Here is a 22,556-nt window from a genome sequence, read left to right as displayed (position 1 = left end):
TGCTGAAATCCGGGGATTCTGACATTTTCAAATTCAACATGTCAATCCAACATAAAAGTTTTGCAAACAAGTCTCAAAATGGCTAATTAAAAAATGGTTAAAAAAAAAATCATCATCGAAAAAGAAAACATTGCCAACTACTGGCCTGGCATGCACATTACAGCGCTTCATGTATGACCTGCGGTTTGCACAACATGTGTGAAACTTTTATCTTTTCTCGTCAAGTAACCAAAGAGACTTTGTTTCGTTGCATGTGTTCTGCTTGTGTGGTATGTGGACATCTTGTTCACAGATGAGAGCTGAACGCCACATGAAAGAGACAACAAACAGATCCAAACAAGCGGGACGAGCGATTACCCGAGTGTGTTTTGAGTGTGCATGTGGCCCATAAAACATCGGCAATGTTAGCTTTAGATGGGCTATGTACAGACATCAGCATGCAGGGCTCCAGGGTAACTTTTTTTTTTCTTTTATTAGAAGCACAATACCCCATACTGCACTCACCTATAGGTGGATTTTTATTCCATTATTATTATGATTATTAATATTTTTCAAATATTTTTTTTTAATTTTCATACTTAGGTGAGACATTCCCCATTTCAATTATTTTTTTTTTTTTTTTTTTTTTTTTTTTTTATCCGAATGCATTGCAGTGGGTGTCAGACAGTGTAGTTCAGCAATTGTCGCTTGAAAGTGGCTCTGGATCTGGCCCAGCCTAGCTGATCATGTCATGGGTGGAAAAACTTGGTGTGAGTGAGGTTAGTTAGTTTAGTTTTGTGGCAGTGCAGAACAACTCATTCCCAGAATGTACAACACTTTTCCTCACAAGTTCAAAGACCTACAAAAGACAGTCGAAGATGAACCCGATTGTTTTGTTGAACAACCTTTTTGGTCCGCTTGGAGTCTCATGGACACTTGGATTGAAAGGATTTGGATGGACGTTTGGTGGCGTACCTAATGAAGTGGCTGGCCAGTGCATATTTTCCGTGATTTAGTTGTTTCTCTTTATTCGCACACACTGGCCCGAGTGCCATTTGTTATGCTGAGCGTAGCCATAGCCTCTCGCCAGACCGAGACGCTCCAAAAACAAACACAAGCTATCCAAGACCAGCAGTCAAGCAAAGGAGGGTCGTCATGGTTACAGACGTTTCAGAGTTGGGCGTTTACTGGTTTGCAAGAGGGTTCCTGTTGGAAAGAAACAAGATTGATGAGACAGTTGTAGAGGCCATAAAGGTTGGTATATCTCTGTTGGTCCATTTACACACTTTTGATGTCCCACAAATGGATCGCTCAAAAGAACTTGGCTGCACACTACAGCTTCATCACCTCCGTTGTGGGAGAGTTTCATCAAAAGACATTGATATTATTGATATTGGGGTGACAAAATTGGCAAATTGTGTCAGTACTTTAAGTTTATCCACCCATCGTTGAGATTGATAGGGAATGTCGTCATTAGGGTCTTCGGTGTTCTGAAGCCCATCTCAGAGTAAAGCGGCGTAGAACCTCCCTTGGGCTGGTCGCACAGTCCATTGCAGGGCACATATTGACCAACAACCTTTCACACCTTGACACAATTAAGTCTTCAATGAACCTAACGTAGTCAGGCCCATCAATTTTACAAGGTTGACACGTTTATTTTTTTCAGGGTGCAAATATTTATAAAAACTTATCACCCACATCAGGCTTGGAAAATAATGTAATATTTTAGAGGTTTATCTGAAGTGCACTTTCTGCAAATCTTTAAACAAAGCAGCCCTGGTTCTACATTTTCTAGATCTGTGAAAATTGGGAGACGTATGTCACAACCCAAGAAAATGGGCTTAATAACATGAATATTCAAATGTCAGTAGTCCAAAAAAAACCCATCACAGTATGGTATTCATAAGAAATTAGTTATAAACTGGAATGATAAATATTTACAAATTGCATGTTAAAAATCATTCCAAATTTTTTCGATGACAGTATGTTCGTTGGTTGCTGTCTAAACAAAACAAAGTGACATCATTATGGAAATTGGAACTACTGTACAACCAGGCTTATGGCACAAATCTTCCGAGCAGCGTTATTTTGCTCAGTATGACAGTGGCATGAACAAGGAAAAGCAATGCCATTATGACTTAAAACTCTGTCAAAATTGAAGCCACATATTTTTTTGGACGCATCTAAACAGAATTATTTGTCCTCGTCATGCTCTCCAAAACTGATAAGTTGCTCATTTATTCCCTATTATGACTTCTTCTTCTAACCATGTGACCCCCATGAACGTTTAAGGGACCGTAACGCGCAATGCTATTTTTAATAGAGCATAACCATGTCAAACGTCGTATGACCGTCTTTCCAACAAAGAAGCATTAATCATGTTATCAGTGTAAAATCAGATTAGGTTAGGGAGTGTGTGTGCGTGCGAGTGTGCACACCCCTTCCTGCCACACAACAGCATCATCTTTCCCTCCATTCCAAGCCTCCCAACAGGCCTCGGGGCTCGTTACAGAGTCGTGTGGCAAGTCGAGGGCCTTGCCACGAGTGTGCTTGTTTTTTTTTTTAATGAGATTCAGCATTAAAACATGAACGGTCATAGGTGATCATATATATATATACATATATATATATATATATATATACATATGCGGTGCAAATAACATTGAGGAAATAATAATAAATAATAAATATTTAATACACGCTTGGCATTGAGCTCTTCGTCATGATGACTTCATCCGTTTCCGTGTTCCGGTCTGCTGAATTGCTAATGTAGCCATTGTCTTATTTTTTTGTCTACATATGTATTAATTGCAATACAACATTTCTGCTCATAGCTGTTGGCTCTTCGCCCCAATGTGGTTCTAGTCAAACTCCTGTCAAAAGTTACGAGTACATCCAACCCCTTAATTTGGGTCTTTCCCGACGCTGCATTTCACTTAAGCAATTAGCACGCTTAGCGCCTCCTCTGTAAAAACACAACTTGTTAGTGGGGCAGGATAAGATCTGCATCACACAGCTCATTGCTGCTGCTGTGCGCGGACTTACATATATTATAAAGTCCATGCTGCTGCGGCGCAAGATAGTTCAAGTTCTTGTTCAAGTAGCCGCAAATAATTCCGGGAGTACGGATGACAATTTGCTCATTTGTGAGCGTGGAGGGAGCCTTTTGAAATCACATTGTCTGAGATCCCTGAGTGGGATTATGGGATGCATGGGTGGGTCAATTTGTGCATGCGTTAAATGCTTCAAATATTTTTGATCCAACTAATTTAAAAAATTAGTTAGCGCCGATGAACAAATTCTACATAAACTATAAATGTGTTAAATATGGCACATACAACTACGATGACAAGGATTAAACGTCTTTATAACTTCAATAATGAAATGCATTGCGCCACACAATGCATTCTGTGTCATGTCAATGTGCAAATTAGGTTGATATGACATACCCGTGCCTACGGCAACGTTAAGCACATACGGGCAAAGTGTTGCTGCCTTCCATGTTCGTAAATGTCACAAAAACAATTTATTTAAATACCCGGCTGGCACCTACATCGGTGAGCGGGGTTTGTTGCTTATTATGGTAGTTGAAGCACTCGTCATTTGTAACAAGCTAATAGCTTGATGATTATGGAGGACTGAAAGTGCCAAAATTAAATAAATAAATACGCGTTGAAGTGTTTAATTCAACTGCCATTAATTAATTAATTAATTATTTCATTAAGTCATTAAATATAGAACAGCTCATAGCACATCGCGCTACATTATTCGACAGGACGTTATTGTTTCTCCATCGTGAGGTTTCAGTCATTTATGGCACGCCGATACTTGGGTGCCACCCAGTGTTCAGGCTGAGTCACCCCAGTTGAATTTAACATTCATGAAAGAACAAGATGACAAACTTGTGCTGGCAAACTCTGGTTAAACGGTAGTTATTCCTAAATGTTACTTGAAGCTCTGCTGTAGTCAATTTAATTCTTTGCACTTCACTGTATTCCTTGAAAAGAAGTTGTTAGATGACATACTTTTGATCGGGACTTTTTTCTTCCAATGGATATTTGTGTTTCATAAAATCTGTTTATTGATTTATTTTTAGTCCGCTATTGTGTGTTCAATGCAAATTTTTTTTTTTTTTTTTTTATTATTTAATTTGAATAATTATGAAAAACGAAGCACATAGCGGAAATCTGCTTATCGCCACTTGTTTTACATTATCAATCAGGATTTTACCAGTCCAGCCCATTTGGGAATAGATTTTCTTCCATGTGGCCCCTGAGCTAAAGTCAGTTTGACACCCCTACATTTTGGGTTTGGTGAACATTCCCTACATTCCTTAAACAGATATCTATTTAAGCTCAATAAGAGCTTAAATAGATATCTGTTTTGAGTGCCACAATTACCAAGTCTGCATCTCTCAAATGCTGATGCATCGAGGGAGCTGACAGCTCACTTGAAATAGCTACACACCGATACAAGCGCATCAAGAGGGATGGCTCAGTGGTAGAGCGGTCGTTTCCCGAGGTTGGAGGTTCAACACCGCCCTGTCTGACCATGTGGAAGTGTCCTTGAGCAAGATTCCAAACCTCCTGATGCGTTGTCATCAGCAGCGAGATGAGGTGACCGTGTGAAGCGTTTTGTGTACCGAAGGTGGAAAACCGCTGTGTGTGACAAGAAAATGTATTTATTTGGGATTTTATTTAGGTTGGAAAAAGGAATATTTGCCGATCCAAGGTACTTATTTTTCATTATTAAAAAAAAAATCATGGGAAATCAGTAAACAAAAATATAAACAAAGTATGACTATTGTACTTAAATAAAAGTCAACTCTAAATTTAGTCACAAATGTACTTAAATTCACTCGAAAAAGATGTAGTACTTCAATTATTTTTTCTCAAACATCATCACTAAATCAGTGGCGTTTAAAAAGTAAATACTTTAAAAAAAAAAAAAAGTTGATCACAATAGTTTATTGTCAGAAAATCCTTACCGTGACACGCGTAGCTTACATATAAACGACTACAATGATGCCGTTTGTAAGACTTTGCTACAAAGGACGATAAAAATCAAAGCCTTATGCACCACAATGTGTTTCTCATCCAAGAAAGCTGAAATGGCTTCCATATTTGTCTATTTCTGGTGGACGCAGTGCGAGAAGGAGGCCGAGCGGTTTAACACGTCATTCATGCTGTAAAAAAAATAAATAAATAAATAACATAAGGGATCACGTCTGTTCTTGTGGCGGAGGTTATGAGTCTGAGCGGCGCTAACAAAAAGTCTGACTTGTGTGATCTTATGCAGAATGAAGACATTGTTTTCTCTATGAAGCAGTCAAGGTCGCCAGATTGGAACCTATGCAGGCAGACAAACTCTCTAATTGATTCCCCTGCTCGGCAGTATGTGTGTGTTTACTTAACTGAAAGATTTGTGAGGAGCAAAAGTAAATAGATAAGTGATGTAAGTAAACATACAGCCTCCTCCACATACGCACATCGACATCATTTAATCTTCTTGTTAATAAATTGTGTCATACTCATTTGCTGAATCGTGTGTGTGCGTGTGTGTGTGTGGCTGATCCTTAGTTCTTCCAAGTTGTTGTCAGCCATAAATCCGCCCACACTCTTGAAGTAACACTGCCGTAATGAGGTGATCCAAGCAGTGGGGGACACTTTTTAGTTCGGGATACATGTACCTGCAAATGTGTGTGTTCATGCACATTTGCTTGCTTTATGCCAGTGTGGAAAAAAAGAAAATCTTGCGTTTGTCAAAATGGGTCCCACAAACTCAGTAAAACATTATTTTAGTTGCAATGGATTGACGGGTTTTTATCATAACAATCAAGGAGCTTTTTTCCCCATTTGATCTGTTCTGTTTTTCACGTCTATCATTTAATTATATTTTTTAATGTTGTTATTTGATTGCTATTATTCAACAAAAAATAAAAAATTCAATTTAAAGCCTTTATAATATGTATATAGAGGCGGCATGGTGGACGACTGGTTCGCACGATGGCGTCACAGTACAGAGGTCGTGGGTGCGATTCTGGCCTTCCTGCTATCCCCGCTATCTTCGGGCAGGAGGCGGGGGACACCCTGAACTGGTTGCCAGCCAATTGCAGGACACACATAGACAAACAAACATCCGTGCTCACACTCATACCTAGGGGCAATTTAGTGTGTTCAATCAGCCTGCCATGCATGTTTTTGGAATGTGGGAGGAAACCGGAGTACCCGGAGGAAACCCACGCAGGCACGGGGAGAACATGCAAACGCCACACAGGAAGGCCGGAGACGGGATCGAACCCACGACCGATGCTGTCTCTCACTGTGCGGCCATCGTGGGAACCAGTCAGGCCACCGTGCTGGCCTGATATAATTTCCATTCCTATTATATAAGTGCCAATGTTCAGCCGGATCAAGTCTTAATAGATTAAGACCACAGCTAACTCGATAATCAACAGACATTACATTGTTTTTTGTTTTTTTTAAAGAATAGTTTCGTGGAAAAGTAGTGCAGACCAAAAAAAAAAAAAGGATTAGCAATGAATAAAAACTGCTCTCAAAACACATCTATTTACACTTGTTCCTCTAAAAGCTGAATATGTAACCATAAATAGTGAAGAGCAACTTAGGAAGTCTTTTGTTTGTCGCTGCTCAGAAGATCTGGTTTTCCAGTCAAATGTCAGTTTAAGTAATGTTTGGACGTGTCGGAAATGAAGGGAAACCAAGCAACTGAGCAAATTGTAGCCAGCCAGGGGCCAGACGACTGCGTCCAACAGGGCTCAAGGGACGCAACAAGGCATGAGATAAATAAATACAGAGCAGGAGTGTGCCAATTTGTTCATTTCTCAAAGGTGACAGAAAGCTTTATGTCCACCAGACTGCTGGTAACGATTAGGATTGAAAACCGTATTTTGAAAACCCCTCAAAAGCTTAGATGTGGGTTTGAATTTGACATTTAGAAGTAACATGTCTCTGGTGGGGAGATTTGATCCGTTTGGTTCTTGTACACAGGCCGTGAAACTGATGTAATTAGCGTGGACATGGAGTAAGGTTTATTGTCTGGGAGAATTAAAACCCCGGTAGGATTCTTTGCTTTAAAAACATTTAAGGTTTCTCTTGCCTCTGTCAGCTTTTGTCTGTAGGTCAGTCACTGTTTCCAGATGTAAGCAGCCCATTAAGAAAAGTGGGAGCAGGGAGCCATTAGCCTCATGGTTGCCTCAAGGTAAAACCATTTTGGTGAAGACTTGTTGCTGAAAAGTAGAAGAACTTGGTTGATGTATTGCGTACTTTAGGAAGTGAGTCATGAAACTCGGAGCCAACCAGTCCAAACTTGGTAGTTCCTGCTTCTTAAGTTTTAATTCCTTCGGCTTTGAACTTTTGCTCAATAAGTAATGTCTCCACAGTCTGGTCCTAGAATCTTCACAATCTTATAACTGGTAGTCAGTACTTGGGATGGACGAATACCGATGCTAAGTATCCGTCTTGGGTTGATTCTATCCTTACTTTTGGGAATTGGGAACTCATAGGGGCTGCCATTACCAGCTACCGATACTTAAGGCAAAGAAAATCTAACATCAAATAAGTCCCCTTAGCAGTAGTTGGCATATTGTGGGTCAGAAAAAAAGGTTTCATTCACAATGTTTTATCATTGTGTCAAGTGAATTTTTTTACAAGATATCAGTGAGTCCTCAAAAAGTGAATACTCTTACTGGTCTATCTAAAGAAATGTGGTATTGAACATCCCTAGTATGTATACCAGCATTTTTTTCCCCCCAAGGTCCATCCATTCCAGGAGAATACAAATGAGAAAGCAGGCAATCTGCCACATGCAAGCAACAAGTGGTACTTGTAACTCCTAGCCTTACAATACCTTTGTCCAATAAGATTGTAAAAGAAAATTGCTCACGGAAACGGTGCACCACGCTCTGCAAGATCCATTTATTCTGAATATCACTCATCCTCCCTGGAGTGGAGGGTGTGCTCGAGCCTAACCCGGTTGACTTTGGGCAAATTCAGGTTACACACCCTGAACTGGTCTAACTTGAAGCACATCTTTACATGTGTATGATATTTAACTAATAGAAAAATAGGTGTGTTGATGTGGACTTGCCATCACTGGAATTCCGCGCACTGCTCTTGTGTTTTGGTCTGTAATGCTGATACATTCATTTATTTTCTACTCAGTATCCTGTTCTACTGATTATTCAAACAATCATTCGCACCTTGCGGCATTGGCCAATATCGAGGTCACCCATGGAAACGCAGGTAGAACATGCAAACTCCACACAGGAAAGATCTGAGCCAAGATTGGATTTACAACGAGATAAAATGCCCCCCCGCCTCAAAATTCAAACAAAGAAAAACTAAATATTGTTTGAAAACAAAGAATAGTGTCAATCTGTCTGAGACGTTTGCGTGCGTTGCCAAATGTCTTTTGGTATGTCTGCGTGGCGCTTTTAATTTCCTCTCGCTGGCAAACAATTGGCTCGGAAGCAGGGAGGGATTAAGAGGTGTGCACACAAGCTGCTGCATTCCATACGTGCTGATGACATACCCTACCTGGTATCCCACTGGCCTCGATCAAGGTGTGTGAACGACTTTACCATAAATGACGAGCCAGCCAAGGGAAATGGAATGAAATGAGGACTATATTGCATTTTTTTTTAAAATTCATTACTTAAAAAATGGCTGCCAACCGAACAGAAACATTTGACTTGGCAAATTCTCTTAAAGGCAAGTAAACAGCTACCTTAAACCCCCCCCTCCAATATCTTTTGCCCATAAATCAGCTGAAATGGACTCGAGCTCACTTGCGACCCTGATGAGCAGCATCGAAAATGGATCAATGATTGATGATGGCTTAGTGTACTCCATTTTGCCTAAATTTACATCGACTTGATCAAATCTATGCAAAAGAATAGTTAACAACAATACTTAACAATCGGGCCCTCGATAATTGTGCCCATCCCAGGTATACAACATAAACTGTGAGTTAACAAGCCACGTCATCTTTTAGAGTGCAGGTAATAAATCTCACCCTTCACTTAGAGAAACGCAATTATTATTATTAAAATGTTCTCACCGACGCTATTGTAAGTGTGCTCATCTTAATATAGAGCCCAATGCAGTTGTCACTTTGCAGTCTAGACAGCAGTTGTCAAGTGTTTACAGCCCGGACGGGAGATGGTTCATAGTCTTTTTTTCCTTTAACTGTACTTTGCAATTAATCGAATTATATGAATTTGGGCTGATTCACAAAGTATTTTTCAATAACTCAATAAGAATGGCAAGGAGTAACGTTTCCTCGCAATGCATGGAGCAAATGTTTGGATTGCACAATGACCAGGTTGCACGTACCGCTTACATGATTGATTTTTGGAGCCATTCTAGGCCTTTAAAAAAGACTTCCGAGCTTTTTATGCATAAAGTAACATGATATTCCACTTTGGGGAATTTGAGGGAGTGGGAGTGGATGTTTTTTTTCCCCCTTTCTAAGAAGATGAAGTAATCTCCCCTTGGACACTTGCTCACAAATGTAATTTACGGGCCCCATTTTTTGCTCTTTAGTACCTTCATTCCTTACTTCCCCTCCTTTGTGCCTCTTCTACCTCTGTGCAGTAGAAAAGTGATTTCCAAACAACAGGAAAAAGTTGTGCCACTTTTGTGCAAAGCACATATTTTCACAGGCCAAAACTTCAGAGACCCTTTTTAATGGTGCAACCGTGGTTATTTCATAACCCATATCTCATTCTACCCGTGTTCTTTAATCCTCCTGATGCTCCTCGTTGGAATGCCGAAAAATAAACAAACTACATATAAAGTATCCAGTCACCTGCCGAGATTCATCCATGGCAGTTCTTTTGATGCCTCGGCGCCACTTGACGGAAAAGAAACCCGAGAGATTGCCGTGTTCCAATAAGAGCAAAGACAAGCATTTAATTACATAAGCGTCCTCATGCTCGTGCACAATAAAATCATTTTCAAAACTGCGCAGTGTCAAGTCAAACACATCCTGGTGCCGATCGCAACAATAGACATTTTCACAGGATGGCAGATGAAGTCAGATTTTGAAAGAAAACCACTTGTCAAATGCACAAGATGAAGCTCTTTCATAAACGTCAATCCCTGTTCAATGGTTATACATAATAATTACACGTAACACTTTTACACTAAATACATGTCTATTTAGGACAGATTTGCAAAAATTACTACCTAGTCCTTTTCCTTTGTCGCTATCCTTTTCTCCCAGCCTCTTAGATTTCGTCCATAAGTACTCCCTCTTATCATAGTGAGGACAAAGGTTCATGTGGTTCTGTCTCACTGTGAGCGATGGCTCCAGTGCATTGTGGGTAACTTAATCCAGCTGTGTTGGTAACGGCCTCTGCTGCTGTTAACCACGTTGCTTGTTGACTGACGTCTCGGGCGTGTGCGTTGACCTGCTTTGGTTCACGTCAACTGCCATAGTTCTAGTAAAAGATAAAAAAAATGAAATAAAATCTTGTGTTCTTTATGTCAAATTGTTGATTAATTTTATTTGTTCAAACAAAGCCCCGGAAGAAGAGGGCAGTTCCACGTCGAAATTAATAGAGGTAAAAAAAAAAAACCTCTATTGTTTGAACAAATGAAAAAAAAACATGTCATGTTTCTGTTTTACATCGCAAATAGCAGAGGCTCCACCTGCACGCGAACAGGAAGCTTTGGTGTATGAATACTGTGTCACATTTAATTAATACCTTGAAAAAGTAAGAACTGGCTTTGTCGGTCTTCTTGACAGATTCTTGGCATTGGACAAGGTGTTCTGAAAGGTTTAAAAAAAAAACACGCCCTTAAAATACAAGGGATAAAGTCGGACTAAACTGGAATCAATATAAATACAGATGGTCCATCTAATGGAAAGTTGTAACACCGTTACAAACCACCATTTATTTCCGATTCTGTGGCCAGGCAAAGACACAAATCTTTTTAACCCCTTTCTTTTGTCTGTTTCTATTTTGTCTTTCAGAGTTCCAAGCCTGGAATTACCATGTTGCCTCATCTTATGCTCCTCGTCCTCTCCTCCAGTCTTGTTTTATCCTTGGAGTGCCCAGCAGGTTGTACTTGTAACATTCCGGGCTCAATATTTTGCATCACAAGACGGTCCAACACTGTTCCCCGGGTCCCAGCCAGCACCATAAATCTTTACATCTTCCAAAACGGCATCAATACTTTGACCCAAAACGACTTCACAGGTCTAGAAGACTTGGATTTGCTAGATCTGAGCCAGAATGAGCTGGGAGAGGTTCCGGATGGTGTATTTGAGATGCTGTCGAAGCTGAAGAACTTGGACTTGTCCTCGAATGTCATTACTCACATTTCCAAAGAGAGCTTTTCTGGCTTGGTTCAGCTGGAGAGATTGTATCTCCACCAAAATCACATCCAGAGTATCCAGCAAGACGCTTTTCAAGGTTTAGAAATGCTCCTGGAACTCAAGCTCCAAGGGAACAAACTCACAACTTTGCCCTCTCTTAATTTACCCCGGCTTCTACTTCTAGACCTGAGTTACAACAACATCCCAACCTTACATGTCTCAGACGTTCAGACACCCCACTTAGAAACTCTTAAAATGGCTTCTCTCGGGCTTATCTCTCTGGATGAAGCTCTTGTCGCCTCCCTGGGGAACCTCCACGAGCTCGACATCTCCATGAACAAATTGGCAGAGGTTCCCCAGGCCCTTAAGAAAGACTCCCTGAAGGACTTGATCAAGCTCAACCTGGCTGCCAATCCTTTGGGTGAGCTCAGAACAGAAGACTTCCAGAAACTCACCGGACTCCAAGAATTAGATCTCAGTGGTCTCAATCTTCAGGGATTTCCTCAAGACTTTTTCCAGTCCTTCCCCAGACTTGTGCACTTGGCAGCAGCTGAAAATCCATTCAATTGTTTGTGTCCCCTTGCTTCGTTTGCTCTATGGCTGAAAGAGAAGAATATCAATTTGGGGAGGCTTTCGGAGACCAGGTGCCACTTTCCTCTAGCTAATGCGGGGAAGATGCTTTCAGTACTGGACCACACAGATTTTGGATGTCCTCCGACCACAACCTTGCTGATGAAATCTCCCATGGGAAGTACTCCAGCACCACAGGGTCCGACTACAACCCAAGAAACGACCCATACCAATGCCAATCCTCCACCACCACCAAGTGAACAAACCCTGGACTCTAAAACAGAACCGCTCCCATCCGATCTTCCTGCCTCCCCAAGCGCCACCAGTGGGGAATATGACCAGCATATCTGTCCATCAAACATTTGTCTCAATGGTGGCACTTGTAATTTTGACCATTTAGGGCAACTGGGCTGTCTGTGTCCTTCAGGAACATCCGGACTCTATTGCGAAAATGTTGACAATGTAACCGAACCACCAAAGTTACTGGTAACAGCAGTGTACATTGAAGCTTCCACGGTTCTTGCGGAACTTGATGCCATCAGCTCCCGCCAGGTGACCTCCACCTCTATTCTTCTTGATCTGCATCTCTTCATCAAGACACGGCCAAATATCCGTGGCATCAGGCTGACCTACCGCAATCTCTCAGGCCCTGACCGCCGCCCCATTATTTTGAGCGTACCGGCATCCTACCCAGAGTACACTCTGCGTGGACTGAGACCCAACTGTACGTACTCAGTCTGTGCAAGTCCCCTCGGGGAGAGAATCATGACAAGAGCTAACAGCTCAGTGGAGACGGGGTCATGTACAGAAGCTCGGACTGCCGGGGTTCCACTGACATCCTCAGAACCCCGAGTGGAGACACAGAGCACACTCACATACACTCTCATTCCTGCATTAGCGGCTCTGGCGCTGGTGCTGGGGTTGGCATTGGTTGTTGGCCTGATCATCTGTCTGAGGAAAAGGAAACGCAGTAAAGCGGGAATGGAGCTGGAGCTGGGCCCTGCCGATCCCGACGATTTCGTGGAAGTGGAGGGCATCAAGGCATGTCCAGAAAACGGGGGAAACAGTCCACTATCCCATAAACAGATAGAGATTGATCGTTGTCACACTCGACAACCACCCACATCCTTGCAACAAAATGGCAATTTGGACTATGAGGTACCATTGATGCAAGGACACTCTCCCTCAAATAACAATCGATCGTCCCTAAAGCCATCGTATTTCTAAGATGCAATACTATATGAACACTTTTGAAGCCTTGTCCATCACCTGTGTAGTGGTTTAGAATTCTAAGGTTTTATTCCAGTTTCAATGTGGCACTTATCCTTTATGTAAAACGATACCATGACTGATTGGAATGTCCATTCAGATAACACAGCGTCGCAGTCACATTTACAGCATATTGGAAAAGAACTAAATCACTGGGGGGGGGACAACAATCAGGTGCAGTTTCAAATGGCTTAGATGGTGAGAAAAAGCCAACCAAGTGATTAAACAAAGTGCAATTGACAAGAAAGGACCTTGTTCCAGAAAAAGTGCCATTATTTTTAACATGGACACAACCATTGACAATTTGTTTTCAAACCGTTTCTTGTTCGAGAAACAATGAATGAGTTGTAAATCTGTTGCTGGACTTGGAAGTGAAACTGGAGGAAATCGCAGCTATTAATGGTACAAAAAACATTTGATCTTTAATGGACTTTGACACAGCTGCATTTAAACCGGAACTGAAGAGTTTTTGCTGTCGCTATTCATTGTAACTATCATGTAATACGACCGATGGCCAGCTAAAGTGTCAAATGGTGTCGTCCGACTCTCTGAGGACATTCGTGGAGCTAAACTTCCAAGCATACCAAGCTTGATTGTGCTCTGTCAACAAACGCATGCAACTGCTTAATTGGAGCTAAATTGACCATGAAAGACTAATGGCAAGCCATTATGTGTGTCCACATTGTCGTGCTGCGGCCAGAAGGCTGCTTTGTCTGGCTGATGTTATAATTGTTGTTTTTATATTGTTTTGCCAGATGTTAATTCAGTATTGCTTTTTTTGTTATTTTAAATGTTATTGTTTTTCATTGACTAGCCTGACTACAAGTCACTAATAACTGTAGAAAATCTTTGGAATGGATAATGAGATTAATGTTACTAAAGAATAGGACTCAGGTAGCCAACAACTTTATACAAAACGATATGTTTAACTTTTTTGTGTAGTTGTACTTATATAGACTAAGTGCTAAGACGGGTACCTGCGCAAACTGCCCTTCCATGAATGTTCTTCCATATTCAATGGCCGTAAACCATAATTGAAATGAATTTGATAAACTGTTTTTCTTTCTCCTGACACGGAAAGATATGTCATATAGTCGTTCCGAGGACAGAGGCCAAACACCTAGATAAGAAACTCTTGTCAGATTTTCTCAAATATTCTTTTCTGTCTCCCTAAATTCAACTATTTGACCTCAACTGACACCCAATCAGCGTGATATGGACATTTTTATGATTGTCTTCTTGTCTGAAGAGAGAAATCTTCACCAGCTTAAGTGTAAATGGTTTACAACAATGTGCCTTTGTTTCACCAGCCATGCAGATCTGTTTTAAAACAGTGCTCATGAAACATTGTTACATCTTGGCTACAGGTTAAGTTGCGTCAGGGTGTACCCCACCTACTGCCCGAAGACAGCTGGGATAGGCTCCAGCACCACCGCTACCCTTATGAGGAGAAGCGGCACAGATCATGGATGGATAATACGTAACAGGTAAAACTGCTGAGTCAAATATTTGTGACTAACTGCAGTGTAATGTGAATCCACAAAAACACACCCACAACCAACATTGTCCCCTAAAAATGTACATCTGCCCATACCATCAACGCATCAACTGGAAGACTTTTATGCTGCTTTGGACTGTGAAAGGGACCAGCAGCGGTTTGCAACGTGGTCGCTAAAGAACCATCATGCTCTGCATTGTTTGTCGATAATGTTTATATGTTTGTCAACAAAAAGGACAGTATTAAAAAATATCCATTTTCTAAACAACTGTGTCGTCAATTTAATTACAAATGACAGACATGCTGAACGTTGTTTCAAAGTCCTTTTCAGAGGAATGAATGGTTTATTTATTTTGTGTCTTGCAGACAGGAGGACGGCAAATAAAAATACATTTTTATGTATAGGTAGGACTGGCTCGCATTAGATGGTGTGGTTGTAACTATTTAAGAGGTAAATCGAAATACTTACCGTGCGCAAGCCTGCCTCTTACAGTACATTGTGCACAGTTTTTTTTTCCACATCCAAGAGGTCACAATGTGGTTTCAATTAGAAACTAGTGTCATGCCATCTGAGGGAGGCTTTCCCATTAACACACTCACAGCCTATATTGTCTTATTTCAGTCACGCATGCATGTGAATTCACTAACCTCGACCACAACGTGATCCCTTTGTGACGTTATGATGGTTTGAGGTCATTTTCTTGTTTTTCTCTAAGCCAAGAACTTATGACTAAACTCCTTCATTTTGCCATTTATGGTTTTCTTGTTAATGCATAATTACGGTTAAATTTAAAAAAAAGTCGTCACTGGTTGACGTATTTTGATGCATCAGTTGCTTACTTATTTACTTTCCAACTAATGTCTACTTCTGAGTCCAAAATCTACCCCTCACGTGTCAATCGAAAAGCAATGTGCTATCGGTGCAAATTGGGCCATCGTGTCATTCGGTCAACATATAATCAGCCTATTTCAGACTTGGAGCGTAATGTGCTTCCTGTTTAAAAAGATCTTCTTTCACATGGACTATTTCGTGGTGCTGGGGCTGCTCGATGGGGCTCCAATTATGGAAACAATCATCAGGTGGTAATAGATGTAGCGGAGCCCTGTTGGAGGTGCACAGATAATGAAAGCAAAGGTCAAAGGAGCACTGTTGACAAAGTCTTGTAATGTTGAAAAGTAACGCATGAAGCCGGCTATAAAAATGTGTACATAAATCGGATTTGTATTTTTATATTTTACCAGTAAAGGCAAAATACTATTTAGCACCACTACAGCCTCAAGACTGTTTTTATTCAGCTTGATTTTCAGATATAAATAGACAAGACTTGCCAAGTCATGAACTTTAAGTTCAAGACTAGCAGATTCTTGAGACAAAGTCAATTCGTTCATAAATTTTAGACGTCTTGAAACTGGTGATTTAAGTCTGTCATCTGACATCAGCGTGCATCGAACCTGATGAGTCTGTGTGCTTCTGCCATGTAGACTGCACCACTCAGCAACACTGAATTTACAGGGAATGAGGAGAGCCGTTTATGTCTGATCAAGAATCAAGTCGGGTTTGTTCAGTCCCACAACGGCGCAAACGCTCTTATTGTATTGCTGACTTTTGACTAAGAAAATTCACTTTCATTCAAAATAAGGGTTGGAATGGGAAAAACACAAAAAACATTTTTCTTTTATTTCTTACTAGAGTTGTCAAATTCAACTTTCTTCTTGATGTCTTACGCACATTTTCTTTTAACTACTGGTCATTTTTGCAAACATCTCCAAATGAATAAGCAAACCTTTCACCAAATTGTCAAAAGAATTGTAAATGCAAATAAGTCATGCTTAACGTCTAAAACCTGTAGTTTTTTTTTTTTGTTCCAATAAATAAACAATGAAACCAAACCGTCATACTAGTAAGCACAAAAAATTCACCAACTACACAATGCTGGGAAGAATGAGAAATATATTTGGCTTTTGCTTTCTCTAAGTGCACACGGTAGGCTATGTCAGTCTGAGGGCATACTTTTATTATAGTGCTGTAGACATCAAAGGATCCAAATTTAAACTCTTTTACCTAAGGTGTTTAGTTTAAACATCAAAACAAACAAATCTGTGTTTTTCCATGTCAAAATAATTATTGAGCAATAGAGAAAATCTGTCTACAATGCTTCTTCACTTACATATCTTCCTACCCCTCCTTTAATTATCACTCTTCTCACTCCTGCTCCCGCCATTGTAGTCCACGCCAACAGTTTACTTGTGGCTCATTCATCATGACTGCAAAGTGATCTAATTATCTAAAACAATTTTCTGCTGTGACAGCGTTGCCAGACAGTTGGTAGAATTGTGTAAATATTGCAAGGAGCGTGTTGATCATTTGGAAATGGAGTGTAAAGCAGTGAGTCGTGTGCTACGCAATTACAAAGTCAGTACAAAGCAGTGTTGAATTTTCTAGGTGTTTCTGTGGTTTTTCTATCAATAGTCGTTTCGGAAGTCGTGCAACAAGAATCACTGTTAAAGTTTCAGGAAAAAAGGTCTATAAATCGTATATGAAGGCTTTACGTCTTTACAACCTGTCCCCATCAAAACCCACAGCCTTTTGAACAAGAAACTAATCACTCTCATCACTTGACAAGCCAAACAGACATGGCCGTACAGCCATACAGCTCGTTTGTGCAGTCCACGGCGAGAGGAAGTAAGGTGATTTAACTGTCAGATCACGGTTTACCACGCCAAACCATTCCATGGCAAACAAAACACCACTTAGTGAAATTCATTCCTGTGTGTCTTTCTTGCAGGAACCACTTAAAACGATCCCAATTGCCGTCTCAAAATGGCCTGCAGACGTGGATGTGTTTGACGGCTTGCTTGTCTCTGCACGTCAACCCTGAATGGCCTTTAGGCTGATATCAACTGGGATTGACTCCAGTCTGTGGTCCTCTTTAAAAATAAAGTGCCAATAATAGATAGGTAGACAAATACGGTCATGTTTCGTATTTTTGGTGATTTAAATGTGAACTTTTACACAAATCCACTTTTAGTGTGCGCATCATTAACAATGAACACTGACATCAAATTGGATTACCTTTTTAAGGAAATTTGAGAAGTGGTCGTTTTGTCTTAGTGTCTTCTGAGGAAAATCCAATGAATGAAGACAAAGTCCGCTGTTATGCTTTGAAAGATGAGCCAAGGTTTGCGTGAATTAGCTTTAATTGGCAGGTGAAAGCCAAAGGTCCCCTCTAACCAAAAACCCGTAATGAATTCCATGCTATTTGAGGCATGAATCTGAAGTCTTGGACTGCAGTAAAAAAAACAACAAAAAAAAAAACAGCAAATTGGGGGACGCTTACTCCAAATTTTCTTACTGGAGGTGTCCCAATACTTTTTAGAAGCGGTGTCAGGGCGAAGACAATCGGATTCCTGAACTTCGCCACTCTTTGGCCCAGCTCCAGGCCTCGAGGGCGAGGGTAGGGCGATGTTGTGATAACCGGTGGCATGACAGCAGAGAGCAGGATTAACAACCTTTGCGGGTCCTCTCTGCAAAACATAACACACCTGACTTAATATTCGCAACAGGCTGTCAGCCCGGTGCTCATCAACATGGCAAGGCGCATTCATGCATGTGGAACTATGAGATATGGGCCACACAAACCTGCCATTGGTGAAAATCCATTAAAAAGACCATACAAATATTGAAAAAAAAAAAAAAAAGGTTAACAGCTACCACATACTTAAAACACATTTAAAATTGTTAAAACACACTTTTCAAACAATTGTAAACATAATTGACACGCAAAAAAAAATTAAGCAATAGTGTCGTTGCTAGCATGGTAGTTACTAGCATGCTACACATTACGCTAATTCGGGATAAATTAATCTTACTAAAGTGTGCAGCAATCTATTTAGCGAGCTGTAACATTTGTTGTTATAAAGGTTTGCTTGAGTTATTCAAATGAGCACGTTACCATGAACAGAGCCTGGGTAAAATAATTAAACAAAATAAGTACTAAGTTTCATTATCAAACACAGGCACAACAGAACTTATTCAGAAGGCTAACAAGCTAACTTTTTGTGAAGGTTTCTTTACTGATTAAACTGATTAAGATATGACTTCTATTTTACTATTAATATCTATGACGTAAAACATTAGGCGTTAGGCTAATGCTAAAAAGAATCACATGGCTTTGTCTTCTTTTCTCTTCTTATTTTTTTAATTATCAAAGCTGCAAACATAACAGCGCTTGTTCAACCAGAGAAACATTGAGCTATTTTAGGTGTGACGTTATCTAGCTTTCTACAGCTGTAACACTCATCTTTATATCTTATTTCAAAGCCATATTACCCAGTCCCACTGCCAATTTAATTTAACAAGCGCGTGATGGCAAATGTTTCTTTTTCAACGGCATTGTAAATGTTTCCTGCTGTGGCTTAAGAAACCCGCAATTTGGCATAAAAGCTAACGTCAGCTATGTAGCTGTCGGCTGAGAGTGAAGAAGCCTCTCACACAAGAGATAAATGCATCCAGTTGCACCCACGACAGGCGTTGCATCAAAGTGACACGCAACAAAGGCCTACATTGCACAACGTCACAATATTTTCTTAAGAGTCAGTCCATTAGAATTTTGGATATGGGAATTTCAATGATGCCATTTAATCAAATAGTTTAGGGTATTTTATGCATTTCCAATCAAAGGCCTAATGGAAAAATTGACGTATTAGTATGAAAACAAAGTACTCAGCAAATTACAGGTAACTGATTTTGTAGTATGAAGAAATAACCAAACATAATAAAAAATAATGAAATAAAAGTCATGGGGAAAATGCTGCTATCATTGAATCAATTCAACACAATGAAATGATTAATTAATAAAATCTTACAAAAATATTTTTACAAAATAACTGATATGCAATTGGATAAAAAAAACCCGCAATAACTCCAATTCTTAACTGGCAAACAAGTATAAATATTAATCACCGTGAATATGCATAGGAAGTGGAGTCATTGTATCAATTGACCACATATTGAATGAATAATGTATAAATTAGTGACCAAAACAACATATTTTTAATAAAGAATAAGCAAATAAATCAAAAATCTTAACTGGCGTGGAAGTGATGAAGTGGTATCATTCATTCATTTTCTTTCGCTTATCCGGGATCAGGTCACGGGGGCAGCACCTTAAGCAGGGAAGCCCAGAGTTTCCTCTCCCGGGCCACATTGTGCAGCACCTCCCGGGGTATCTCGAAGTGTTCCCAAGTCAGCTGGGAGACAGTCTCTCCAGCGTGTCCCTGGTCGTCCTCGGAGCTTCCCCCCCAGTGGGACAGGCCCGGAACACCTCACCTGGGAGGCGTCCAGGTGGCATCCTGATAAGATGCCCGAGCCACCTCATCTGGCTCCTCTCAACATGGAGGAGCAGCGACTCGACTCGGAGCCTCTCCAGGATGTCCGAGCTTCTCACCTTATCTCTAAGGGAACGCCCGCGGAGAAAACTCATTTTGGTCGCTTGTGTACGTTCGGGTGAAATGGTATCATGGGGAAAAAAAAAACTAAAAAAAAATTCACAAGTATACACAAATAAGCGAAATAAATTATTCGTAATTAAAAAGCAGAAAGTCAAAATATTCAAGTGCAAAAATAAGATAAGCACTGTTAATATTAAATAGTTTGTTGGAATTAAAAAGCATGTTAACCGCTGTTAAGTGTTCCGATATCCATTTAGAACAATGGCCCACTTCTTCCTTTCGCTGCCTTTTTTGGACAGCTTTAAATTGTTCCACTCAGAACAAACTTAAACTCCAAACGCCGCGGGGCTCGTTCCCCTTGACCTTTTACCTTTCAACATGCCACCTCTGACCCCCAGTCACGGCCTCTACAGAGCCACTTTAAAGCACCCGAGTGTTTTACTATTTTCAGTAAGTTATGCCAGCCACCCTTGTCGTCTTTAATTACGTTTTCTCCTCCACTTCGTGACATTGTGGGTCCACTTCTCGGCATGTTTACTACGCATGTTTATTTGCCACCCACTCACATTGTCATCAATTTCCCTCTCTTTTTCTTTAACGTGTGGCAAGCCTACAGGGGGCTTTTCCCCCTCCTGTCATGAATGGATAGCAAAGCGACATATTGAAGTCAGCAGATGTGAAGCATGTTTTATCATAGCCTGACACGACAAATGTTAAAAATGTTAACAGAAAACCGCAAAAATGTATTGCCGCTTGCAGCTCCTCTCAGAGGCTTTCTATTGGGCTGAGGTCACAATACAAGAGGAAATAAATCTAAAGGCCGTATTCCACTTTATGGTGAAAATTTGCGAGGGTTGATTTTACACCCACAGTTTCAGATTTTCTTGACAAGAAAAACGGTTTGCATCCATTTAAACCGTTTGTGAATGTCTGGCAAAAGTCTTTGCGAATGTTTGCGACTGTGTGTTCAAAAGTAAAAGGCAACTGTTTGCTGAGCTTAAGGATACATTTTTCTACTACAATCTCATTGTCTATTTCACCCCTTGCTAGCTAACGCACAACGGGAGTGATCATCGAAGGCCCATGCAATTTTTTTTAATTTTTTTTTTTTATTGATGGCTCATTCATTCAAATCATATCTAAGAAGCATAATGACACCACATTTTGAACAATTCTAGATGTTGGTATGATAAACAATATTGGCCATTAAACTCATTGGTTATTTTATCTCAGACGCTTTTTTTAAAGGTTTTTTTACCTGACATGCTTCGGCAGCAGTCTTTCGCCTTCTGAAGCCTGTTGCTGAAACATGCCAGGTAAATAATTTAATTAAAAAAAATGAGTGAGATAAAAGAATCAATGATTTTAATTAAGAATAAGAGGCCGAATGAACTTTATTCAGTTAAACTTGGCAGTGTTGATTGTGTGCTAGAGTGTCAAAGCACTAATCTTGATTAATACTCAGATTTTTGTATTCTTTTTCACTTGTGTGAAAGATTTATTTATTTTCCGTGCACGTCAATTGTACCAACACTTTTTTAAAACATCCAAGTGCCTCAATGTAATGCGACTGTGAAAAAGAAATGAGCCCCTTTCTATTTTCCCATCTGACCCTCCGTGGCGCTTGCTACTTTGAGCTCGTTGACTGACAACCACTTCCCTTCATGTAGAAAATCCGCAAGAGGCTTTTAAACAAATATGTGACTTTTCCCTGCTCAAACACAAAGACATTATGTCCCGTCTGTATTGACAGGACTCACTGTGATGAAATGTTTAATATCGAGTCGGTCAGCAGGTGCGAGCGCACAATGGCTTAGCCCTGGGAGACCAGGCACACAAGGTCAGCTATGCTGCCACTCAGGACCACACACACACACACACACATGCACACGCGCACACCCACCCCCACACCCACACAGGAAAACACCGTTATAGGAGTCCCAAAAGCAAAAAAAAAAAAAACAATTGCGTCAAAAGTAGTAGTTATTGGTAACTAGCAACAAGTCACTTATTCAGCACTATATAAACCTACAATTATTATTATTAAAATAAAATTAATTATAGAACACAAATGCTACAATGTTTTTACAGTCTGTAGTCTAGATACTATTTTTGACACATATTTATCAAGAATCTCACTTAGCTTGTCAGGTTGAGGTGGAGGTAGAGGTAGAGGAGGACCCAAACCCAGGGAAGCAAGGATTGGGTAACTTAAATGGTGTTTAATTAAAAAATAAAAAGACAAGCAAGGGACTGGGATCAACAAAAAGCAAAATAACAAGGATCAACAAAACAAGGACTAGAAAAGAACGAAATACTATGACTATGACTGAGAAAATTGAAAAACGCTCAGAACCAGAAGACAGACAATTAATAGGAGACAGGACACCGTGACATGATTAGCAACTGACCGGGGACAACAACAAGAACAGTGACAGTGACA

The 22,556-nt window shown here is 40.4% G+C and overlaps 1 protein-coding gene and 1 long non-coding RNA gene across 5 annotated transcripts in view; one reads left to right on the top strand and one right to left on the bottom strand.

The window, feature by feature from the left end:
- LOC148332102 (vasorin-like) overlaps positions 1–14,919 on the top strand; it is a 23,875-nt gene extending 8,956 nt beyond the window's left edge. The window contains exon 2 of the mRNA XM_088303700.1: positions 10,981–14,919. Coding sequence (XP_088159826.1) covers positions 11,002–13,122 — 2,121 coding nt within the window. The 5' untranslated portion in view covers positions 10,981–11,001 and the 3' untranslated portion in view covers positions 13,123–14,919. The remainder of the gene's footprint in view (positions 1–10,980) is intronic.
- Positions 9,727–22,556, bottom strand: LOC148332101 (uncharacterized). 4 transcript variants are annotated; one of them, XR_015844743.1, is made up of 5 exons: positions 22,253–22,556; positions 18,033–18,187; positions 17,736–17,948; positions 10,712–10,776; positions 9,727–10,444 (listed from the first exon to the last, which is right to left on the bottom strand). It is a non-coding gene; the product is annotated as an uncharacterized LOC148332101 (long non-coding RNA). The 4 variants fall into 4 exon arrangements; XR_015844744.1 differs by having other exon boundaries at positions 9,729–10,444; positions 17,736–17,822; positions 18,001–18,187; XR_015844745.1 differs by having other exon boundaries at positions 9,729–10,444; positions 17,736–17,822; positions 18,016–18,187.

This window comes from Idiotropiscis lumnitzeri, chromosome 8 (genome assembly GCF_059441095.1).
Source record: "Idiotropiscis lumnitzeri isolate Australia: NSW breed Sydney's pygmy pipehorse chromosome 8, RoL_Ilum_1.0, whole genome shotgun sequence".
Classification (NCBI taxonomy): Eukaryota; Metazoa; Chordata; class Actinopteri; order Syngnathiformes; family Syngnathidae; genus Idiotropiscis; species Idiotropiscis lumnitzeri.
Note: the sequence above shows the minus strand (reverse complement) of the source record. Positions and strands in the feature narration are given on the sequence as shown.